Here is a 20,989-nt window from a genome sequence, read left to right as displayed (position 1 = left end):
TTCTATTCTATTCTATTCTATTCTATTCTATTCTATTCTATTCTATTCTATTCTATTCTATTCTATTCTATTCTATTCTATTCTATTCTATTCTATTCTATTCTATTCTATTCTATTCTATTCTACCCTACCCTACCCTACCCTACCCTACCCTACCCTACCCTACCCTACCCTACCCTACCCTACCCTACCCTACCCTATCCTATCCTATCCTATCCTATCCTATCCTATCCTATCCTATCCTATCCTATCCTATCCTATCCTATCCTATTTATTTACTTACTTACTTGCTTGCTTTGAGACAGAGTATCTCTATGTAGTCCTGGCTGTCCTGGAACTCTCTATGCAGATCAGGCTGGCCTGGAACTCAGAGCCACCTGCCTCTACCTCCCAAGTGCTGGGATTAAAAACTACCACTCCCAGTGTGCTTTTATGTTTGACTGACATACAATAACTGTACATACTTGTGAGGCTTAATGTGATATTTCAATACATGAACATAATGTATAATGATCAAGTAAAAGTAATTATCATTTTCATCACCTTAAACCTCATGTCGGGAACATTCAAAAATCAGCTTCTGGCTAGCTATTGAAATATTTATTAAGTTGTTAACTGCAGCCACAAGTGCTACAGAACCCTACGACTTCTTTCCAACAATGTCTCCATACTCCAACCCATCCTCTCTCTACCCTTCCTCCTCCCTTCCCTTCTAAGCTTTGGTGGCTTCAGTTCCAGTCTCCACTTCTGTGTTTCCCAGTATGTGCTCAGTAGAGGAAGGGCTCTGAAGGGCTCTGCTCACCAACTCATGCATGACAAAGTAAGGTGGCTGGGCTGTCAGCATATGCCAACCCTGTTCTCTTTTCTTTGTTTTGTTTGGGTAATTCTTGTCGTTGTTGTTTCTTCTCCCTCTCTCTCTCTCTCTCTTTCTTTCTCTCTTTCTCTCTCTCTCTCTTTAAATATGGAATGCTTCATGACTCTGAGTGTCATCCTTTTACAGGGGCCATGCTAATCTTCTCTGTATCATTCCAATTTCAGTATATGTGCTGCTGAATCGAGCACAGTGTTGTTTCTTTTGAGAGATGGTGCCTCAAATTCATTATGTAGCTAAGCCTGGCCTTGAACTCCGTGCCTTCTACTTTCACCTCCTAAGTGCTATGATTGCAGCTGTGCACCACCATGTTTAATTATTTTTCTAAAATTATATTTATTTAATCACGTGTGTTCAAATACTCATGTGTGTGCCGTGGCATGCATGTGGAAGTCAAAGAACAAATTGGAGGAGTCAGTGTTCTCCTTCCACGATGTGTGTCCTAGGAATAAAATTCAGGTCATCAGGATTGGCTGTAAGCACCTTGACCCACTGAGCAATCTGGCTGGCCCTATTCAATTCTTTACGTCAGAACAAAAGGAAAAACAAAACAAAACAATGTCATCTTCTAGGACCTGTTACGGTCTTACTGTGAAATGAAACTGGCTAAGTAATGCCCAGGTTCAGTTTCAGAATGATTTAAGTAGAGACTATTGTCCTAGATTTTTATGAAGACACTACTGTGTTGTAAACAAAATGCAGAATGAAGCCATATCTACACATAAGAGATTATGTGTAGATTATTAAAAAGTAAAAGAGTACAAGTTGTTATAATTCAAACTATTTGATAGGCAAAGGCATGGTGATCACTTGGACCCAGAGTTCTGGGCTACCAGGGAGCAACACAATGAGATCCTATCTCAAAATGACAAAAGCGCCAACCGCACCAGGGCACACAATAAAACACCTTTGCCCAACCTTTGCCCAACCTGAGCATAGTGAAGAACTTTGGTAAAAACACTGTGCACAGTTGGAGAAGTCTGTCTGGAAGCCTGCCCCTGCTATGGTATCGCTTTTACCACCCTCCCACCCCCAGCTCTCTCCCTGTCTTCAGAGGGTTGCATCTGCTTCTTATCTATGCTTCAGGGAAATCCTTTCACTCCAATAGGTCCTGTCTTCCTGGTAAGTTAACTTTAAGCCTTTTATATCTATAGATACTAATTACTAACATTTGATGCATACTCTATAAGAATAAAGGGCTTTGCTCTCCTCTGAGGTAATGTCAGGGAAACAAGCAGGTTGATGTGAACTGCAAGAGCCTGTTGCCCCTGACCTTCTCTGGTTGACGTCATAAGCACAGTGAGCTTTCAAAGCATAAATCTGACAGCATTGCTTTTCAGCGGAAAACTACTCAGTGACTGTCTTTTGCATATTAGCTCAACAGTTACCACATTACATACATTAGTCAGGTGTGGTGGCAGACACTTGTCACCCCAGCACTTGAAAGGTTGAGGCCACCCTGGACCAGATGAGAAGGTCCAAGAAGAAAATGCCCCAGACCTCAACAGGTTTTTCCATATTCACTTTTGTTATTGCTGTTTTGCTGGGATCAATGGTGTGTAACACTTTTTTTGTTTTTCTTTTGAGACAGGGTCTTTCTATGTGGCCCTGGCTGTCCTGGAACTCACTATGCAGACCAGACTTGGAGGAAGGTTCAACTGTGTTTTCAAATGCTGCCAAATGCTGATTTCAATGCCTTGAGATCTGGTTACTGCCCTGTTATTAATGTTGAATTGTCTCCTTGAATTGCCCATTCAATGAGAAGGAATGTTCCCCAATTATCCCTGACTGGCTGATTAAAAGGTCTCCACTTGAGCAGGGCAGAAGGTGGTAGGTGTGGCAAAGGTTCACTAAATTTGGGACAGTACAGAAGGAGACAAGTACAGGAGAAGGAGAAGGAAGAGGCAGCACACAGCCATGGGTTAGCTTGAGAGAAGCACATGGCTGGCATGGATGGAGGAAGCAGACCGAATGAAGAATAATCAAGTATTTATGAAATTATAAATGGGAGGTATGAATTATGAGGCTGTGAGGTAAAGGTATCTTAGAGAGTTAATATCTGCCTTGCCCCAAGTAAGATAAGGCTATTCTAAAATCTATAAGGTGTCTGTGTCATACACAGTCTGTATCATTGATTGTGATAGTGGGTTAGATATACCCCATAATGATTATAGGGCTAATAATAAGCATTATTAGGCCATACCCTTAAAATAACAGCAACAAGACTAGCCTTGAACTCACAGAGATCTACCAGACTCTGCTTCTCAGAGTTCAAATTAAATGTACAGGACCCCATGTCAGGCTAATAATTGTTTCTTCCTTTGGTAGGGGACAGTTTGAGACAGGATCACTCTATGTAGCTCTGGCTGTCCTGGAACTCATTCTGTAGACCAAGCTAGCCTCGACTCTCAGATATATATTTACTTCTGTTTCCCATGTGCTAGGACACCCAGAGGGAAACAGAGATACCCCCCCCAAGTTTCTCTTTGGATATGCTCTAAATATACTCTGGATTTCTCAGAGCCGTTCTACATCCAAAACTAATATTTACTATCTCTGCTTGTTGTACAAAGCATCTGGCCAAGAAGACTGATTCTCCTCTGTGCTGCTGGCTTACATACACCATGTATCGGTCTCCACATCACTGACATGAGAGCAATACCACCTCCTCGAAGGGGTTTCCTAGGACTAAAATGAAAGGAAAAAACATACACAGAGATCCTTAAGCAGTAGCTATTCTGGTACTTTACTATGTCATTTTAAAGAGTGTGTTTGTAAGCACATGATTAAATAGTAGAGGAAAAAATGTTCTTGGTGTGATTATAGATTCTAGGAAATTAATAAAATGAGCAGAGGCACAGTGAAAAAAAATGTGTTGGCTGTGTCAAAATACCCAATTACAGTCATTTATATAAGTAGTTTAACATTTAAAGTCTAATTATCAGGCAGCACCATAACAATTAGCTATGCATCGGGCTAACCTCTTCTGAGCTCCTTCCATTCGATTACTGCAGCAAAGCACCCGCCACACTCAAAGCGCAGCAGCTAATGATCCCTGATACACAAGCCTGTTCACCACTCACATTCGTGAAATGGAACAGATCCTGAACTCACTTCCACTCAAGCCTATCATACCCCCCCCCCAGTGGAACTACATTTGTCCCATGCCATGTGAGATCACACTCTATAGACTTTTTGTTAAGTAGTGCCAAAGAAACTGTTTATGTGTCCCTTGTGCTAGAAACCTACTGGCTTCCAAGAAACAGGAGTCACTGATTCAAATAAGAGAAATATCCTAGTGCTTAGGACTACACAACAGGACCTAGGACAACTTTATGTTTTAATATTTTAAATTATGTGTATGAGTGTCTGCGTGTGTGCACACACATTTGTGGCCTGTATGTGAGTGCGGTGCTCACAGAGACCAGAAGAGGGCATAGGATCCTCCTGGATCTAGACAGATGGGTGTGTGTGACCAGGTAGACTAGGAAACAATTCTGGACGAATTGGCAGTGTTCTTAACCACTGAGTTGTCTCTCCAGCCCCAAAGTCCTGGTCTTAAGCAGTGTGGAGATAGAATTAATTCTTAAGAGCTTTGTGAGCAGGGAGCAGTGGCGCACACCTGTAATCCCAGCACTTGAGGAGGCAGAGGCAGGCGGATCTCTGTGAGTTCGAGGCCAGCCTGGTCTACAAAATGAGTCCAGGACAGCCAAGGCTACGCAGAGAAACCCTGTCTCCAAATAACAATAAATAAATAAATAGAAAGAGCTTTGTGTATTCTAGGAAAGCACTGTACTGACTGAGCCACATCATCACTTTATATAAAAGGAAGAAAAAAGTCACAGGAAGGTAATAACTTACTGATACTCTTCTTTTGGGTTCTCATGCTCGCTATTGCCTAGGCTTGCTTAGAACTAGAAGCAATCCTCCTGTTTCAACTTCTAGAAGCTGGGATTGTTGCTGTCAGCCAGCACGGCCAGCTTTAAGTTGGTTAAATTATTTTTTAACACTGTTAATTTAAAATCTTTACATTTTTTTATTATTGAATGTGTGTGTGTGTGTGTGTGTGTGTGTGTGTGTGTGTGTGTGTACATAAGCCATACAAAGCATGGCAGAGCCAGAAGACAGCTTGCAGGAACTGGTTCTCCTTCCACCCTGAGTTCCAAAGCAGCAAGAACTTTTGTCCGCTGAACCATCTTGCTGGCCCAACTTATTTTTAATTTTCATTTTGTTGTGTAATTGGGTAGTCGTGTACATGTGTGGAGGCCAGGAGACAACTTTTAGAAGCCGATTCTCTTCTTCCACCATGAGGTTTGGAGCTCAAATTCAGATGTCAGGCTTGCATGCCAAGTACGCTTTCACCATGCAGTGATCCCACCAGCTCTTCTGAACTCGGCCAAATTCTTAGTGGTAAGGAGCAGAGAGAGAGGTTTCAAATTCTGTAAAGTGTCAAAGTCCATTCTCTCAAAATTATATTTAAAAATCTGGGCATGGTGGTGCACTCTTTTAATCCCAGCGAGTGAGAGGCAGAGGCAGAACAGATCTCTGTGAGGTGGAGGCCAGCCTGGTCTACAAACCTAGTTCCAGGGAAGCCAGGGCTGTTAAACAGAGAAACCATGTCTCAAACAACAAAATTAAAAAATAATAATAATTATACTAAACCAGGCCAACTTCCTTACAGATATTTCAAACATTCTCTGTGCTCTACTGGTTGCACGAGAGTACGGACTATTTGTCATCAAGGGATGACGAATATTTTGGGAGCCTGTTTTGACAGTCCACAGGTGGAGGCCCCGTGGATCAGGCTGAAAGGTATGCAGCCAGGCTGCTGAGTAGGCACACTTAATTTTTCTGAGTATCGGGTCCTAGGACACTTCCCCTTGACCCACCTTTTTAGATTTTATGAAAAGCCTGGTTGAGTCATCAGGCAGATATCCTGTACGCTGTGAGGAGGAAAAGAAGTCAGTCGGGTGAAGAAGAGGCAAGCGTTAGGGGTAACAGCAGCCTGGATATGTCACAGCTCTGTTAAATCACTATAACATGAAAATTTCAATGACTGAGATTGTTACTAGATTCATCTTAACAAATGGAGATGGTTTTATCTCTTATAAACAGCATTCCAAAATAAATTTTTCTTGTATATTATTTTTATTCTTTCACTTATAGATGGGGTTTCATGGTTTCATGTAGCCCAGGTTGGCCTCAGACTTGCTATGTAGCTGAGGATGACCTCAAAACCATCCTGCCTCCACTTGCTAGCCTCTGGGAAGATAGGTGTGTGTGCTACCATGCCCCATTTTAGGCAACGCTGGGGATAGAACCCAGGGGTTTGTTCTTGCTAGATAACCACTCTACTGAGCTACAGTCCTGTCCCTAATTTTATTTTTTTGAGATAGGGCCTCATGCAGCCCAGTCTACCCTTAACTCACAATACTGCTGCCTCTATGTCCCAAGTACTAAGACTACAGGTATGTGCCACTCTGCCTCACAATCCTCCTGCCTGTGTCCCAAGTGTTAAGAATACAGGCACACACCAGCATGTATGATTACAGACCTGCTTTTATAGTAAGACCCTTTAATAGCACATTTCCCCTCTTCTTCACCCTTTTCATCTTTAAAGCCTATCTTCCGGATGTATAAACTGACCATATGCTATTGTCTAAAGACATGGATATTAGAGGATGCATCAACCCTTCTCTGCAGGCTGGTTGCAGCAGGGGCAGACCAAGTCCTATAAGATGTGTAGGAACTTTCTGTGAGGAAAAGGTTAATTCCTTAATGTTTTCTTTTTCAGCTTACATTCTTTATTGACTTAGGGGACAATCATGGCAGCATCTGGTCAGTTAAGACAGGTACTTCATTGAAAAGAGTGCATCTCAGTACTCAGTCACAGGATTGGAGGATGGAAAGGGCAGTCTCTGGATGAGAGTGTGAGTACTGCTCTAGTTCTCTAACTCTTCTCACTAATGCAGCCTCAGAGAGGACCATGGGGTGGGGGAGAGAGGAGGAAAGCAATTCTTGGCATGTAAGAGGCAGGGGCAGGCCAGCAGACTCCTGAAGCCAGGACTTCTGTGAAAGACACCCTAGTGTAGAAGTGGCCAATGCTGTCCCACTTGAGGCTCAGGTCCTTCGTGAGTCAAGCTGCTCCTCCTCCCACGGATTCTATCACAGGAAAGCACTTTGAAGAGGCCCAGTGATTAGAAAAAGTAGTCTGATGCAGGACCTAAATCCTCTGCCTATTTCTACTGATGGGGTGTATCTCAGAGAATAGAAGGGAAGAAGGCATAGCTGGACTTTTGAGACTTGCTATTTTTTAAACTTATTTTTATTTAAGAGCAATGGTATTTTGCCTACATGTATGTTCTGTATGAGAGATCCCTTGGAACTGGAGTTACAAACAGTTGTGAGCTGCCACGTGGGTGCCGGGAATTGAGCCCAGGTCTTCTGGAAGAGCAACCAATGCCCTTAACTGCTAAGCCATCTCTCCAGCCCCAAGGGACTTGCTTTTTAAAAATACACTTGCGTGGCAATTACCGATAGCCAGTTGGAAATATGGAAAACTGGATGAGAGGAAGTTTGTGGAGTTTTTCAATATTTAGGATATAGAAAGCAAATAAGAGAGACAAATAGGATGACGCACGGCTACAAGCTCACGCTGGGGCAGCAAGATCACCAGACAGAGGCTAGCCTAAGCTACACGATGAGTTCCAGGTCACATAACAAGACTCTGTCTCTAGAAGAAAGGAAAACTAAGCAGACATGATAGGGTGTTATTTTTCACAAGAAGGAGATTGAGAACCTGTGTTTTTGACCCTAACCACAGTAGCTCAGTGGATGAGGAGAAACTGAGGAAATATTTTGTTCCCAACCAACGCAATCAAATTACAGAGCCTGATAATTTCCTTGTTAGGCTTCTAGTTTGGCCGTCGACTCTTTACTGAGTCAAGAATGTACTGCAGCCAGCCCTGGAGGTTAAGCTTTAAAAACAATGGTCAGTAAGATATGAAAAATTATTCTGTGTTCATTTTATTTCCAGATTTCACTCTAGAGATGGTGAGTGAGGGAGCGAGGCACATCTTTGTTCTGAAGCTGACTAACAACAGGGCATGCTGGGAACTCAGAATTTTGAAGGGTCAGGAGAAGGGCTCTGGAGAAGTGATGCCCAGGGTGAGGCAAAGGCCTATCTTGGCAAAGGAAGCCAGGAGGTAAGAGCGTACATGAGAGTGGGAGGTCCTTCTGTGTGGTGGGGGCATCGCCCATGAGATGATGATGAACAAAGAGGTTGGTTGTGGGTTACGCATTGCTCAGTGATGGAGTGCTTGCCTTGAGTTCAGTCCAAAGCCAAAAAACACAACACCTTCTTTAGAAAGAAGGGCCTTCTTTCTATAAAGAATGATGTGTACATTTACTGCACAAAGTGAGACACGGGCAATATTAATACAACAATAGGAATAAACAAAGAACAGCCTATCAATTCAGGAATTATAGTCACTCTACTTGTAAGTCATGTTCACCCAGCAAAAGTGCAGAAAAATGTGTCTTTTTAAAATAATTTATTTAATTTTATTTTATGTGCTTTAGTCTGAAGGTGTCAGACTCCTTGGATCTGGTGTTACAGACAACTGTGAGCTGCCACATAGGTGCTGGGAATTGAACCTGGTTCCTTTGGAAGAACACACAGTGCTCTTAACCACTGAGTCATCCCTCCAGTCCCAGGATGCGTCTTTTTTAATTTTTATTTAAAAAAAAAAACTGTCAGATTTATTTTATGTGTATAAGTGTTTTGCCTGCCTGTATGTGTATCACTTATATGCCTGGTGCCCATGGAAGTCAGAAGGTGCTGGATCCCTCAAAACTGGCGTTACAGGTGGTTGTGAGCTACCATTTGGGCCCTGGGAATCAAACCTATGTCCTCTGTAACAACAGTCAGTGCTCTTAAGCACTGAGCCATCTCTCCAGTCCCAGGTAGTCTTTTATTTTCACACACACACACACACACACACACACACACACACACACACACACACTTTAGCTGTGCCTTTTGCCTTTTTTGCTTCTGTGTTTTGATAGAGGAACTCCCCATGTAACCCTTGACTGGCCTGGAAAGCTATGATATGGACCAAGCTGGCCTCAACTTGCAGCAATCCTCCTGCCACTGACTCCTGAGTGCCAGGGTTCAAGGCGTGTTTCATTATATCTGGCCATACCTTTGTTCTTATTCATTTCACCAGTATCTGCTGGTCCTACCTTTCTGGGTGCTGAGGTTACAAAGAGAAAGGAACTTCTGTTCTCAAGCCGAGAAAAACACAAAGAAACAATTATACTCCTTACACAATCTGAGCCCTGAGCTCTCCACTGAGCAGACTCATATTGTCACGTCCAGTTAGTGCACAAAACATAGATCGCAAACAAAACTTAGTTCCTCCTCCAAGTCTTCCCCTTCTCTTCTGATGGTCTTTCAATGCCACTAACCCTACACTGCTTAAGGAAGAAATCAAGGGTAGTATTGTCTCCATCAGTGTTATTCTTCCTTTCAGTGGAAATTTTATTCTTTATATTTTGGAGTGTGTGTATGTGTGTGTGTGTGCTTATGTGCATGCATATATGTATTCATGTATATATCTGTCCATAAACGAAGACCAGAGGTTGATGTTGGGTGTCTTCCTCAATTGCTTTCCACCTTATTTTTTTTGAGGCAGGGTCCCTCCTGAAACTCATCAATTTGGGTACGCTGGCCAGCCAGTGAGGGTCATGCCTGTCTCAACACTCCCCAGTGCTGGGGTTATTAGGGAATAGAGTACTGGTGCTAGTGATCTGAACTCAGGTCTGCATGTTTCTGTAGAAGATACTTCCCTGACTGAGGCATCTCCATGGCCTCTTCATTCTTTTTTGAGAAAGTATCTATCAATGAACCTAAAGTTCATTGATTTAGCTAGGCTGCCTGACCAACATGCTCCAGGGATTCTCCCATCTCCTTCCCATGCTGGGGCTACAGCACTGGTAACACCTTCTTTGGGGTACTGAGGACCAAACCCAAACACTTCACAGACTGAGCCATCCTACCAGCCCGAAGATTTTAATTTGTAGTGCATTAATTTTTAAGTTAGCCTATACATAATGGGTTGCATTATCCCATTTTCACACCTATATGTCATCACACTTTGTTGTATCCTCTTGGACACATTTTAATTAATTTAACTTTCATCCTCCTTGGACATTTTAACTTATCTGCTTCTTCCTTCCTTCCTTCCTTCCTTCCTTCCTTCCTTCCTTCCTTCCTTCCTCCTTCCTTCTTTCTCTCTCTCTCTCTCTTTGGCTTATTGAGACAGCGTTTCACTGTGTAACCTTGGCTGTCCTGGAACTCACTCTGTAGGCCAATCTGACTGCAATCTATCTGTCTCTGCCTCCCAAGTGCTGGGAATAAAAGCATGCACCACCACGCCTGGCTTATCCATTTATTGAGACAGGATCTTACACACCAGACTGGACTGTAATTTTCTGTGTTGCCCAGGTTGGCCTGCTCTGTGATTGGATTATTTCAACCCTTCATGGAATTCTATCACATCCCAGTGAAACCCAAAATCCAACCAAAGTTTACCAACGGATACTTGATTTGGGTCCTGGCTATGTTTCCCATATTTCTGTAATCAGTCTGTTCCAGCCACTCTGACCTCCTTGCTCCTTCTCCATGCCAACCAAATCCACGTACGAGCACCACTGTACTTGCTATGTCTCATCTATGGTTCTTTCTAGAAATCCATTAGCTTCTGCTTCTCATTCAATAATAGAATTTCTGCTTGTGTGCTGTGTCTGTTATGAGGCCTTTCTCCCTATCCTGAGTAAAAGAAAATTTCTGTATCACAGTTATCCCATGATATCTGATTTATTTCCCATAAAAATCACACTATGAGGCATCGTTTATTATTTATTATTTATATATTAATATTTAATATGCTTATCTTTAATTATTTATTCTATGTAATACATGAACCTTATGAGCAAGAGAATGTGCTCTGCTCACCACCAAATTCTCAGCACTTAGAACAGTGGCTGTTCGCTGTGTATTTGTCAAATCAATGGGTTTGGAGATTCAGTAAATACAAAGTACCCTATAACACTGAGTGTTTATTTAACACGGTGGGGTGACTTTTACATGTGAATTTTAATGTTTTTTTCCTTTTTTTCACTTGTAGACCAGACTGACCTCAAACTCATGGCAATTGTCCTGCAGTCTTCCTGGATGTAAGCCACTCACTACATCCAGCTGAGAATTTTTTGTTTTAACAACAGACTTATATTAACCGTGTACCAAAAAAAAAAAAAAAAGAAAAAGAAAGAAGGAAGAAAAAAGAAAGGAAGGAAGGAAGGAAGGAAGGAAGGAAGGAAGGAAAAGAAAAGAAAAGAAAAAGAAAGAAAGACACCACACAGGCTGATAGCATATGATAAATGAGACAGACTTTAAAATAGATATACAGCATAACAGTTAAGATCAACCATGGTTGGAATTCCTTCCCCAACATTTGGTAGCAATGAGATCCTAAGTTATATTATATACTCCAGTGCCTAAATTTCCTCAGCTGGACCCTGGGGGCTGTAACAGTGCCTCCCTCAGAAAGTTGCTTTAGGCGAGCGCGTATGTGTAACCGGCTTTGTACAATGCCAAGCATGCAGTAAGGAAGGACTCCACAGATGGAAGCTCTTATAAGAATCTAGACTAGTAGTAATAAGAGATTTTTGGGGACATACCTAGCCCTCAAGATTGACATCAGAGTGGACCACCACATCATCTTCCATGTGGGCATCTGAAGCCCAGAGAGGGGATGGGTCTTTCCAAAGAAGGCAATTTCGACGTCCCAGAAGCATCAGAATGAAAAGGACCCTCTTCACTCCTCAAGCCATTCAGCCTGGGTAATCCATGAGCGGCACGGCGAGGCCCAGGCTCGCTATCCTCTGGCCCAGTGCCTGTGTAGCCTCAGTTTCCTCGTTTGCAACAGGACTGGAGTGAGACAGTTATGAGAAAATCCAGACTGAGCCAGCCGGGGCCGCCTTAGTGCACGGCACCGGGAAGCCCGTGGGAGCCCGGGTAGTGCCAGCGGGTCAGACCCCAGATCCGGCCGCCCGGCAGCGGGACACCACGCTCCCCATCCCCGGGCAGCGCCACCAGGACCCGCCCGCGGACGGAGCGGAGGCGGGGCAGCGGCGGCGTGCTCGCGACTGTGCGGCGCGGGGCCGCGCACGCAGGCCGGGGCGCGCACGCATAGGGGCTGCACGGCGCGCGCCGTGAGAGGCTCTTCGGCGCGGAGGTGCGAGACGTGGAGAGGTGAGGCGCGGGGCCGGGCGGCGGGAGCGGAGGCACGCGGGGTCACGAGGCGCGGGGCCGCCGGGGCCACGCGGCGGGGGAGGCTGGTGCGGCCGGCCGAGTCCGGGGCCCCTCCCCGCGCGCCTGGGCGGTGCGGCACCGCCGTGTTCCCGGCTGGGCGTTGGAGCGCGGCCCCGGCCCGCCAGACCGGCCGAACCCCCACGTGGGTCTCCGCGAGCTCAGGGTTTAGCACCGTTTAGTGACTGGTCAGGATGGGACAGCAGCAAGGGTGCTGTCTGCACAACCGCCAAGCCCTCCACTCCCCTCTGCCCCTCGCGGGGGTCCTGCCCCTCGGTCCGTTCCCAGCTCCCTCTCACAGTTCATTTGAATGTGCTCCATCTCTCCGGGATGTTAGTATCACTGCGAGGTCTTTTAAGAGAGGGAGGGAGATTTTGCTTTGCTGCAGCATTGTGCTTTGTGACATAAAGTGTTTGTCAGAGCGGATTCTGGCATCCTTGCTAGAACCCTGCTGTTCACCAGCCTGCAAAATCATTGTGCAGATACCCTTCCTTTCCTCTGGAAAAAAAAAAAAAGGAAAAGAAAAGAAACAGCCAGTGTTAGGAGATTGTTAGGATTCAAATATATTCATATATATGTAATATATATATGAATCCTAATATATATATATACATATATATGTGTGTTATATATAGTCCACATACAGTGATACCATTTAGTACCTATTGTTTTATTCCTGGGTGTATAATATCCCTTTGTTAAATTTTTCTTTTTTAAAATTTATTTTCTTTTTTAGTCAGCCTCATGTCTCTCAGGCCAAATTTGAACTTTTGTAGCCAAGAATTTCCTTGAACTCCTGATCCTCCTGCCTCTGCCCCTGAAGTACTGGGTTACTTGCTTATTTGATGCTGGACTTTAAATGTGAAGCATTCTTACACCCTACAGCTGAGCTGCTGAACTCACAACATTCATTCTTCTTCAAAGACCCAGTTTTCTTGGAGCCGTACAGAGGAAAAAACCCTACCCAAAAAGCCACCACCCAAAAATTGGCCCTTAGCCTTGTTATCTAAGCATCAGTCCTGAAGCTAAATAAAAGTGTCAGAGTGAAAACAGTATTTCTGGATAAATTAAGGTGAATTAGCCTTTTATAGAACTAACATTTATTTGCCCAGATTGATGTGTGCTTTGCTTTGGTTTTGGTTTGTTTGAGACAGGGTTTCTCTGTATAGTCCTGGCTGTCCTGGAACTCACTCTGTAGACCAGGCTGGCCTGGAACTCAGAGATCAACAACATTCCTCTGCCCCCTGAGTGCTGAGGTTAAAGGTGTGCGCCACCATCACCACTACCACCGGCTTGTTTTGTGATTTGTGTTTTGAGACAAGGTCTCACGAAGCACAAAATAGCTAGGGATGACTTTGAAGTCCTCCTGTTTCTACCTCCTGCTTGAAGGAGTAAGTTATTGAGCAGTATATGTTGTGTAGGATTCCTTGGTTTCCAGTAATAAAATTCAAATTTATGTTTTGAGACAGGGTCTTACTATATAGCCTTGGCTGGTGCAGAACTCACTGTAAAAAAAAAAAAAAAAAGAACTCACTATAGACCAGGTTGGTCTTAAACTTGAACACACAGAGACCTATTTTCTTCTGCCTCCTGGGTATGGGGATTAAAGGTGTATACTAGTACACAAGCAAGTTCCAGATTTTGTAAGGAGGATGACCTTTAACTTCTGTGAAGGAGGCCTGAGTGTTGTGTTGGACAGCCTCACCCTTGCCATGTCAGTTTACCACAATGAACCTTTGAGCGGTTTTCTGATCCATGTGGCTCTTCTCTTTGTTCATAGGGGATCGTTAATCTTTGTCCACCTCTGAAGTCTTGAAGAAGCTCCCTATCAAGGAGGATCAAACAGCAGTCTCTGTCAGTTAGAGAATGGACCGTTTGGGTTCCTTTAGCAGTAAGTACAGTGGGACAAGTCTCAAGTGAAGAATAGCAAACTAAAGTAGCAGCTGATCAAGGAAGCAACGCCTTTGAGGTTGAATGAGAATGCCTGAAGGAATGATGAATATCACCTAAAAGTGAAATCAGGCAATACCTATTGTTTGCCTACAGAATAGGACACAGATATATCACTCTATGTCTTAGAATAAAACCAAGCTGAGTGAACCAGCTACCATATAAATAGTCTGTAAATAAACATTTTTATTTTGAACCCAGGGTTTCATGTAGCTTGGGCTGGTTTGGAACTGACTTTGTAGCTAAAGATGACCTTGAACTTCTTGTTCTCCCAAGCTTGGGGATTTCATACATACATGTAGCATCACTGGATTTCACAGAAATAGAAATCACAAAATTAGGCGATGCACACTTGTGCATGTACAGACACATGTACACATGCACAATCATGAAGCAGATGTTCATTAATATCCCAGTAAGAACTAGAAATGTATTTTTTAGGTGTTTTTTTTTTTTTTTTTTTTTTTTTTTTGTCATTTTCTTAAAGGCATTCGGTTTTCCCTACATATATTTAGAAACTCAGAATCTTCTTCTACATCTACTTCTCCATTTTCATTTTACTAATGCGCCAAGTGCAAACTGAAACTGCTTCCACCTCTTTTTGTTTTTGTTTATTCAAGACAGAGTTTTTCTGTGTAGCTGAGTTAGCTGCCCTGGAACGCTCTTTGTTAGACCAGGCTGGGCTCGAACTCACAGAGATCTGCCTGCCTCTGCCTTCTGAGTGCTGGGTTGAAAGGCCTGTGCCACCACTGCCTCCTCTACTTCCACCTTTTAAAACACAGTTGTTAGGGCCTATCGTGATGGCACATTCCTTTAATCCCAGAACTCAGGAGACAGAAGCAAGGCAACTCTTTGTGAGTTCAAGGCCAGCCTAATCTACATACTGAGTTTCAGGCCAGTCTGGGCTACATAGTGAGATCCTGCCTCAAAAAAAAACAAAAAACAAAAAACAAAAAAAAAAAAACAACTAAAAACCAAACAACAAGAACAAAACAAAAGCAAAAACAAAAATAAACACAAATAATAAAAATTATTTATACTTTTGTTTAGCCACTCCTAAATTCCCCTTCAAATAAGCTGTACTGTTTTCCATTACCACCTGGCCCATTTCCCAGTGGTGCTACAAAAGTTCTTATCAAGCTTTGATTTTTTTTCTCATCTGCTAGTGAGAAATTACATATTAGTGTAATTTTAATTTTTATTTCTCCTTATGAACAAAGGAAAATAATTTTTCCTGTGTTTAAGACCATTTTTATATCTCTCCTCCCCAGCCCAACTCTGTTTTATTCATTTTTTGTTCTTGAGGGAAATTCTCACTTTGTTGCTCAGGCTGGTTTTAAGTTCAATTTCTTGGTCCTAAATGAATCTCCTTAGCCTCAGCTTCTTAGTATTTGGGACTTGAGGAATGCACCACCATTTCTGGTTGTGTTTTGTTCTCTTCTCTTTGGGTTTTTTGAGACAGGGTCTTGGTATATAGCCCTGGATGGCATGGAACTTAATATCTGGCTCAGGCAGTTGTTGAACACACAGCAATCCCTCCTCAGCCTCCCCAGAATGTACAAGTGTGATTCACAGCAACAGTGTGGTTCTCCCATTTGTGTTTTGTTTGGTGCTGTGACTCAAACTTGGGGCCCCGGGAATGTCAGGAAAATCTTTTATATTAAGAATTTCAGGTGTTGGAGAGGTGGCTCCGTGGTTAAGATCACTGGCTGCTCTTCCAGAGGACCTGGGTTCAGCCATCGTCACCCACATGGGGGCTCACAGCTGTATGTAACTCCAGTCCCAGGGAATCTGATTCCACTTGGCCTCCACAAGCACTGCATGTGCATGGCCTACAGACATTCATGGGGCCGAAACACTCATACAAATAAAGATTGAAAATTTTAAAATAAACCTTCAGCCTTTTTCTCTCATAAAACTTTTTTACAAAAACTTTCTTCTGGTTTACCTGTTTTACAACTTTTGTTTATAGTGGTTTTGTTTTTGTAAAGATTTATTTGTGTGGATGTGTGTTTGACTGTGTGAGTTTCTTTGTGCTATCTTTACAGGAGCCCATGAAGGCCAGAAAAAGGTTTGGGATCACCTGGAACTGGAGCTAGAGATTTGTGGGTACTGGGAACTGAACCCAGGTGTCCTGCAAGAACAATAAACATTCTTAAGCACTAAGCCATATTTTCAGCCCTGTTTGTAGTGTTTTTGTTTTTAAGATTTTTTTTTAATATGTATGAGTGTTTTCTTTCTTGTATATCTGTGCACCACATGCATGCTTGATGCCTTCAGATGGTGTGAGCTGCTATATGGATGCGGGGAATTGGACCATGGTCCTCTGGAAGAATAGCCACTGCTGTTAACTGCTGAAGCAATTTCTCCAGCTCCAAAGATTTAATTTTTAAGTGTGTGTGTATATATCTGTGTGGGAGCATGTGCCTGAGGAGGCCAGAAGAAGGTGTCAAGATCCCCAGGACCTGATGTTACAGGTTATGAGCCACCTAGTGTGGGTTGTGGGGCCCAAACTTCAGTCCTCTAGAAGAGCATTATATGCTCTGAACCTCTGAGCCTTCTCTCCAGCCCACCTATAGTGTTTTTATTCATTTAGTCACATTGTTTGTTTGGTTTTGGTTTTTCTAGACAGGGTGTCTCTGTAACCCTAGCTGTCCTAGAACTCACTTTGTACACCAACTGGCCTCGAACTCACAGAGATCTTCATGTCTCTGCCTCCCAAGTGCTGTGATTATAGACATGCACCACTGTTGCCTGTCTAATTTGGTCACATTCTTTAAATTTTTATTTCCTCAGATTTTATTTATTTATTTTTATTGCTTTTAAATATATGTGTACTGGTCTGTACACATGAGTGTGGGTACCCATGAAGGCCAGGCAGAGATATCATATCCCCTGCAGCTGGAATTACAGGTGGTTGTGATATATGGATATATGAGTGTGCTTTAGAACATTCCTGCCCAACACATACACACAAAGTGAATAAATAAATGTAACTAAAATAAATAAACCCTCAAAACCCTGAATCAGTCCTCTGTGCACTCAATAATTCTAGTTTTAGGAAAATACATGGAGAAGGGGATATATATATGAAAGATACTGAAAGTAAACATGGCCCCTAGTAGGGAACTGGTTAGATTAGTTCTCAACTTTTTAGACCCAATTATTTTTTATATTTTTTAAGTCTTTTATTAATTGAAAATGGAATATGTAGTTCTGTGATTTCAAAGATAAAAATAATCCTGTAATAAAAGGAGTAATTTTTAATGAAATAATATAATTCATAGTAAAATAGCAAGTACGTTGATAGGTTTTTAAGACATGATTACAGCCAGATGTGATGGCACATACTTGTAACCTCAGCACTTGGGAGGCTGAGGCAGAAGGATTGTCTCCAGTTCAAGGGATAGACCAAGTTACAGAGTCAAGCCTTGTCATAAAAGTGGGAGTGAAAGGATAGGGGACAGGACATGAAAGCAGTAGGAGACATGATGACGTAAGTAGTCAGCTGCTCAGACTCATAGGTTGAACCACGGCATCTTGCTATGAGAAACGCAGGATGATTCAGGGTGCTAGTGACTAAGAAATGCTACAAGTCTTAAGAAGTTTTGACCACAGGGTCAAGTTCTGAACAAAACAGAATGCAGCCTCTTCTTGAACGGTGTACAACTGTCATACTAGAGTATTCAAATATATTAAAACTGTCAAGATTTCGTTGCAACAGGGTCTCACTGGGTAGCTCTGGCTGGTGTGTATCTCATAAAGATTTGTCTGCTTTTCTCCTGAATGCTGGGATTAAAGGCATCTACCACCATACCTAGCAGTCAAAAATATTTTAATTGGGGCTAGGACTATAGCTCAGTGGTTACTGTTGCATATCTGCTTGGCTAACATATACCAGGTCCTGGGTCAGATCTCCAACGCTGCCAAACAATTTTTTTTACATGTAATATAAAAATAGGTTCTACTTCATATAATTGTGAGGTTTATTTTTCTATCTAGTTGAATATTTAATAAGAATTGAAAGTTGCTAAGGATTTAAGTCAGGGCTTTTTGTTTTGTTTTGCTGTGTAGGAAGGAATAGCTTGAGTACTTAAGAACATCTAGAATAGCTGGGCGCACTGGCACACACAAGCCTGCAATCCCAGCACTTGGGGAGGCAGAGGCAGGCGGATCTCTGTGAGTTTGAGACCAGCTTCGTCTACAAAGCAAGTCCAGCACAGCCAAGGCTACACAGAAAAACCCTGTCTTGAAAAAAACCAAAACAGAAAACATCTAGAATCCCAGTCCTTATCTGCAAAATGTTATTAGTACATCCTAATCACTAGCAGCAAAAACCTGCCTTGGATTTTCAAAATGTCCTAGGGGCTAATATAGAACCATCAGGTTAGTTAATTGATAAAGTGAACTGCTAAAAAAGATAGGGAAGGATCAGCAAGATGGCTCAAGCCTGAGGACCTGAGTTCAATCCCTTTTCTTCTGACTCCTATATGCTGTTGCGCGTATATACACACACATACATACAAAATACATAAATAAATAATAAAATATAAGGCGAAAAAGGCAAGATCTATGGTGGTGACATGGGAATGACTTGGGCCTAGGAATTCAGGGTCAGCTTTGACAACTTAGAGTCTGTCTCTTGAAAGTAAAAATAAAGCAAGAGTTAAGGAGATGGTGATGTGGTAAAGATTGGCATCTGGGACTGGAGACATGGCTTATCATTAAGGTATTCTGCTCTTGCAGGGGGGGCTGCAGTTTAGTTCCCAGCAAGCAGGTCAGGTAACTCCAGCTCCAGGGGATCTGGCACCCTCTTCTGGCCTCCATAAGCACCTGCGCTCACACGTGTATACCACGCACAGACATACAAACAGACATAATTTTTTTAAGTTGACATCTAGCACTTCATACTTTATTTTTCCACCAGAAGTGGTAGGTGTTAAGTGCAAAGAAAGTGAGTCTCTCTATCTCCCTCCCAAGGCCTTTATCCTACGTTTCTTTGGGTAATCCCAGAGCACAGTTAGTTGCCCTGACTTCAGAGGGACAGGATTTGGGGTGACCTGGAGCAAACCCAGCAAACCTATCTGCATTCTTAGGGATTTGGAGAACTTAACATTGTGCCGTTTGTCTTTGTAGTTCAGAGACATACCTGTTTCACAGAACAAGAGCAGATTTGCATGAAGTATTTTGCTTTTTCCTTGGTATAAACCTCAACCTAGACTCAAGGCTTAAATCCCAATTTGGAATTCCCCCAACTTGTTAAGAAAAAAAGCCAAACTTGTAGGGAAGTTGAAAAAGCAGGGCAGTGACTTCATGTGTGTTGCTGCCTAGATAGAACAGTTGTTAGTGTTTCTTTGGTTTGCTTTGTATGTATGTAGTAGCGTAGTGCTGTGTCGGGAATGTGCCCGGTTTCTTTTCCTTGTGGCAGAGTGGGCTTTGTAAAACTTTAAAGTTCTGTTCGTAAGTTTCTCTTTGCACACATGTTTGAAGCAGTAGGTATGCTGAAGGAAGGAACACATTACCATGTAATAGACAGGCTCTAGTGTGTGTGTGTGTGTGTGTGTTTAATAAGCTCACCCGCTTCCATGTATTTGTTGGCACAGTCACTGTCCAGCTGTTTGCAGAGTTTTACCTTTTTCTTTTAGCGCTATTCATGAGGTATTTTAAACTTACCTTTGTTTTCTCTGTATTCTAGATGATCCATCTGATAAGCCACCTTGCAGAGGCTGCTCCTCCTACCTCATGGAACCGTACATCAAGTGTGCCGAATGCGGGCCTCCTCCTTTCTTCCTGTGTTTGCAGGTAACCCCCTGAGGAGAGGGTGTTGCTCCTGAAGGTTTTGTGGCAGCAGTAACTTATAGGACCATACTGCGTGAGGTACTCATCCCTCTCAGACTTTACCAAGAAGTAAACAGCAGATGGATGAGACAGACAGTTCGTAGAGCTTCTCAACTTAATGCTTACCACTTTTCCTGAGTAAATTTAAAGTACTTAGATTATGGGAATCAGAACTGGCAGGTTGTTCCTTTTGATCTCACTGTTTGTTAACTTGTTAAAGTGTTCTTTGTATAGATGGCAAGGGAACAAACGAACTGTTTGGAGGATTGTGTTATGACTGAGTATAAGTGTGCCAGGTACTACTTTGAGTACCCCACTTGAATCAGCACTAAATCATTACCACCGTGCTGTGAAGTGAATAAGTAAATACCTCCATTTTACAAATGAAACTCAGCCAAAGAAAGCCGAAATAATTGCTTGTTGGAACTATCAGGTCTTAACCCAGTCTAAGACACTTGATTATAAGATGCATTCCAGGGGTGGCAGAGATGGCTCCAAGTGTTTGCTGTGCATTTGTGAGGACCTGAGTTTGAATCCCTGTAAAACCTGGGCATAGTAGCATTTGCCTGTACCCTCATGCTGGGGAGAGCATGAAAATAGGGGGATCTTGGAGGTTTGCTAGCTGGCCAGACTAGCTGAATGATAAATTCTAGGTTCAGTGAGAGAATCTGTCTCAAAAAATGTAGGGGAGAGCAATAGAGGAAGATTCCTGGTGATGGTCTTTATAAGAGCATGCACAGGCGAGTGTGTCTACATTCTAACAGATGCACACATACACAGCATTCCAGTTTTAACACGTGGTGGCACAGGCCTTTAATCCCAAAACTTGGGAGGCAGAGACAGGCGGATCTTTGAGTTGGAGAATAGCCTAGTCTAAGGAGTGAGTTCCAGGACAGCTAGGACTATACAAACAGACTAGGGGAAAAAAAAAAAAAAAAAAAAAAAAAAATATA

The 20,989-nt window shown here is 42.8% G+C and overlaps 2 protein-coding genes and 1 non-coding gene across 3 annotated transcripts in view; 1 reads left to right on the top strand and 2 right to left on the bottom strand.

The window, feature by feature from the left end:
• Nucleotides 1-11,943, bottom strand: part of Acaca (acetyl-CoA carboxylase alpha) — a 260,615-nt gene extending 248,672 nt beyond the window's left edge. Inside the window, exon 1 of the mRNA XM_055620098.1 lies at nt 11,618-11,943. Within this exon, the coding sequence (XP_055476073.1) occupies nt 11,618-11,673 (56 nt within the window). The 5' untranslated portion in view covers nt 11,674-11,943. The remainder of the gene's footprint in view (nt 1-11,617) is intronic.
• On the bottom strand, nt 956-1,062 carry LOC129686600 (U6 spliceosomal RNA). Its single transcript, XR_008721654.1, has one exon. It is a non-coding gene; the product is annotated as a U6 spliceosomal RNA (small nuclear RNA).
• Nucleotides 11,944-12,121: 178 nt separating the features above from the next.
• Nucleotides 12,122-20,989, top strand: part of Tada2a (transcriptional adaptor 2A) — a 46,198-nt gene continuing 37,330 nt past the window's right edge. Inside the window, exons 1-3 of the mRNA XM_055620402.1 lie at nt 12,122-12,191; nt 14,029-14,139; nt 19,894-20,000. Coding sequence (XP_055476377.1) covers nt 14,115-14,139; nt 19,894-20,000 — 132 coding nt within the window. The 5' untranslated portion in view covers nt 12,122-12,191; nt 14,029-14,114. The remainder of the gene's footprint in view (nt 12,192-14,028; nt 14,140-19,893; nt 20,001-20,989) is intronic.

This window comes from Psammomys obesus, unplaced genomic scaffold, assembly GCF_907164565.1.
Source record: "Psammomys obesus unplaced genomic scaffold, mPsaObe1.curated_primary_1811, whole genome shotgun sequence".
Taxonomy (NCBI): domain Eukaryota; kingdom Metazoa; phylum Chordata; class Mammalia; order Rodentia; family Muridae; genus Psammomys; species Psammomys obesus.
This window is presented reverse-complemented; position numbering and strand designations above follow the sequence as displayed.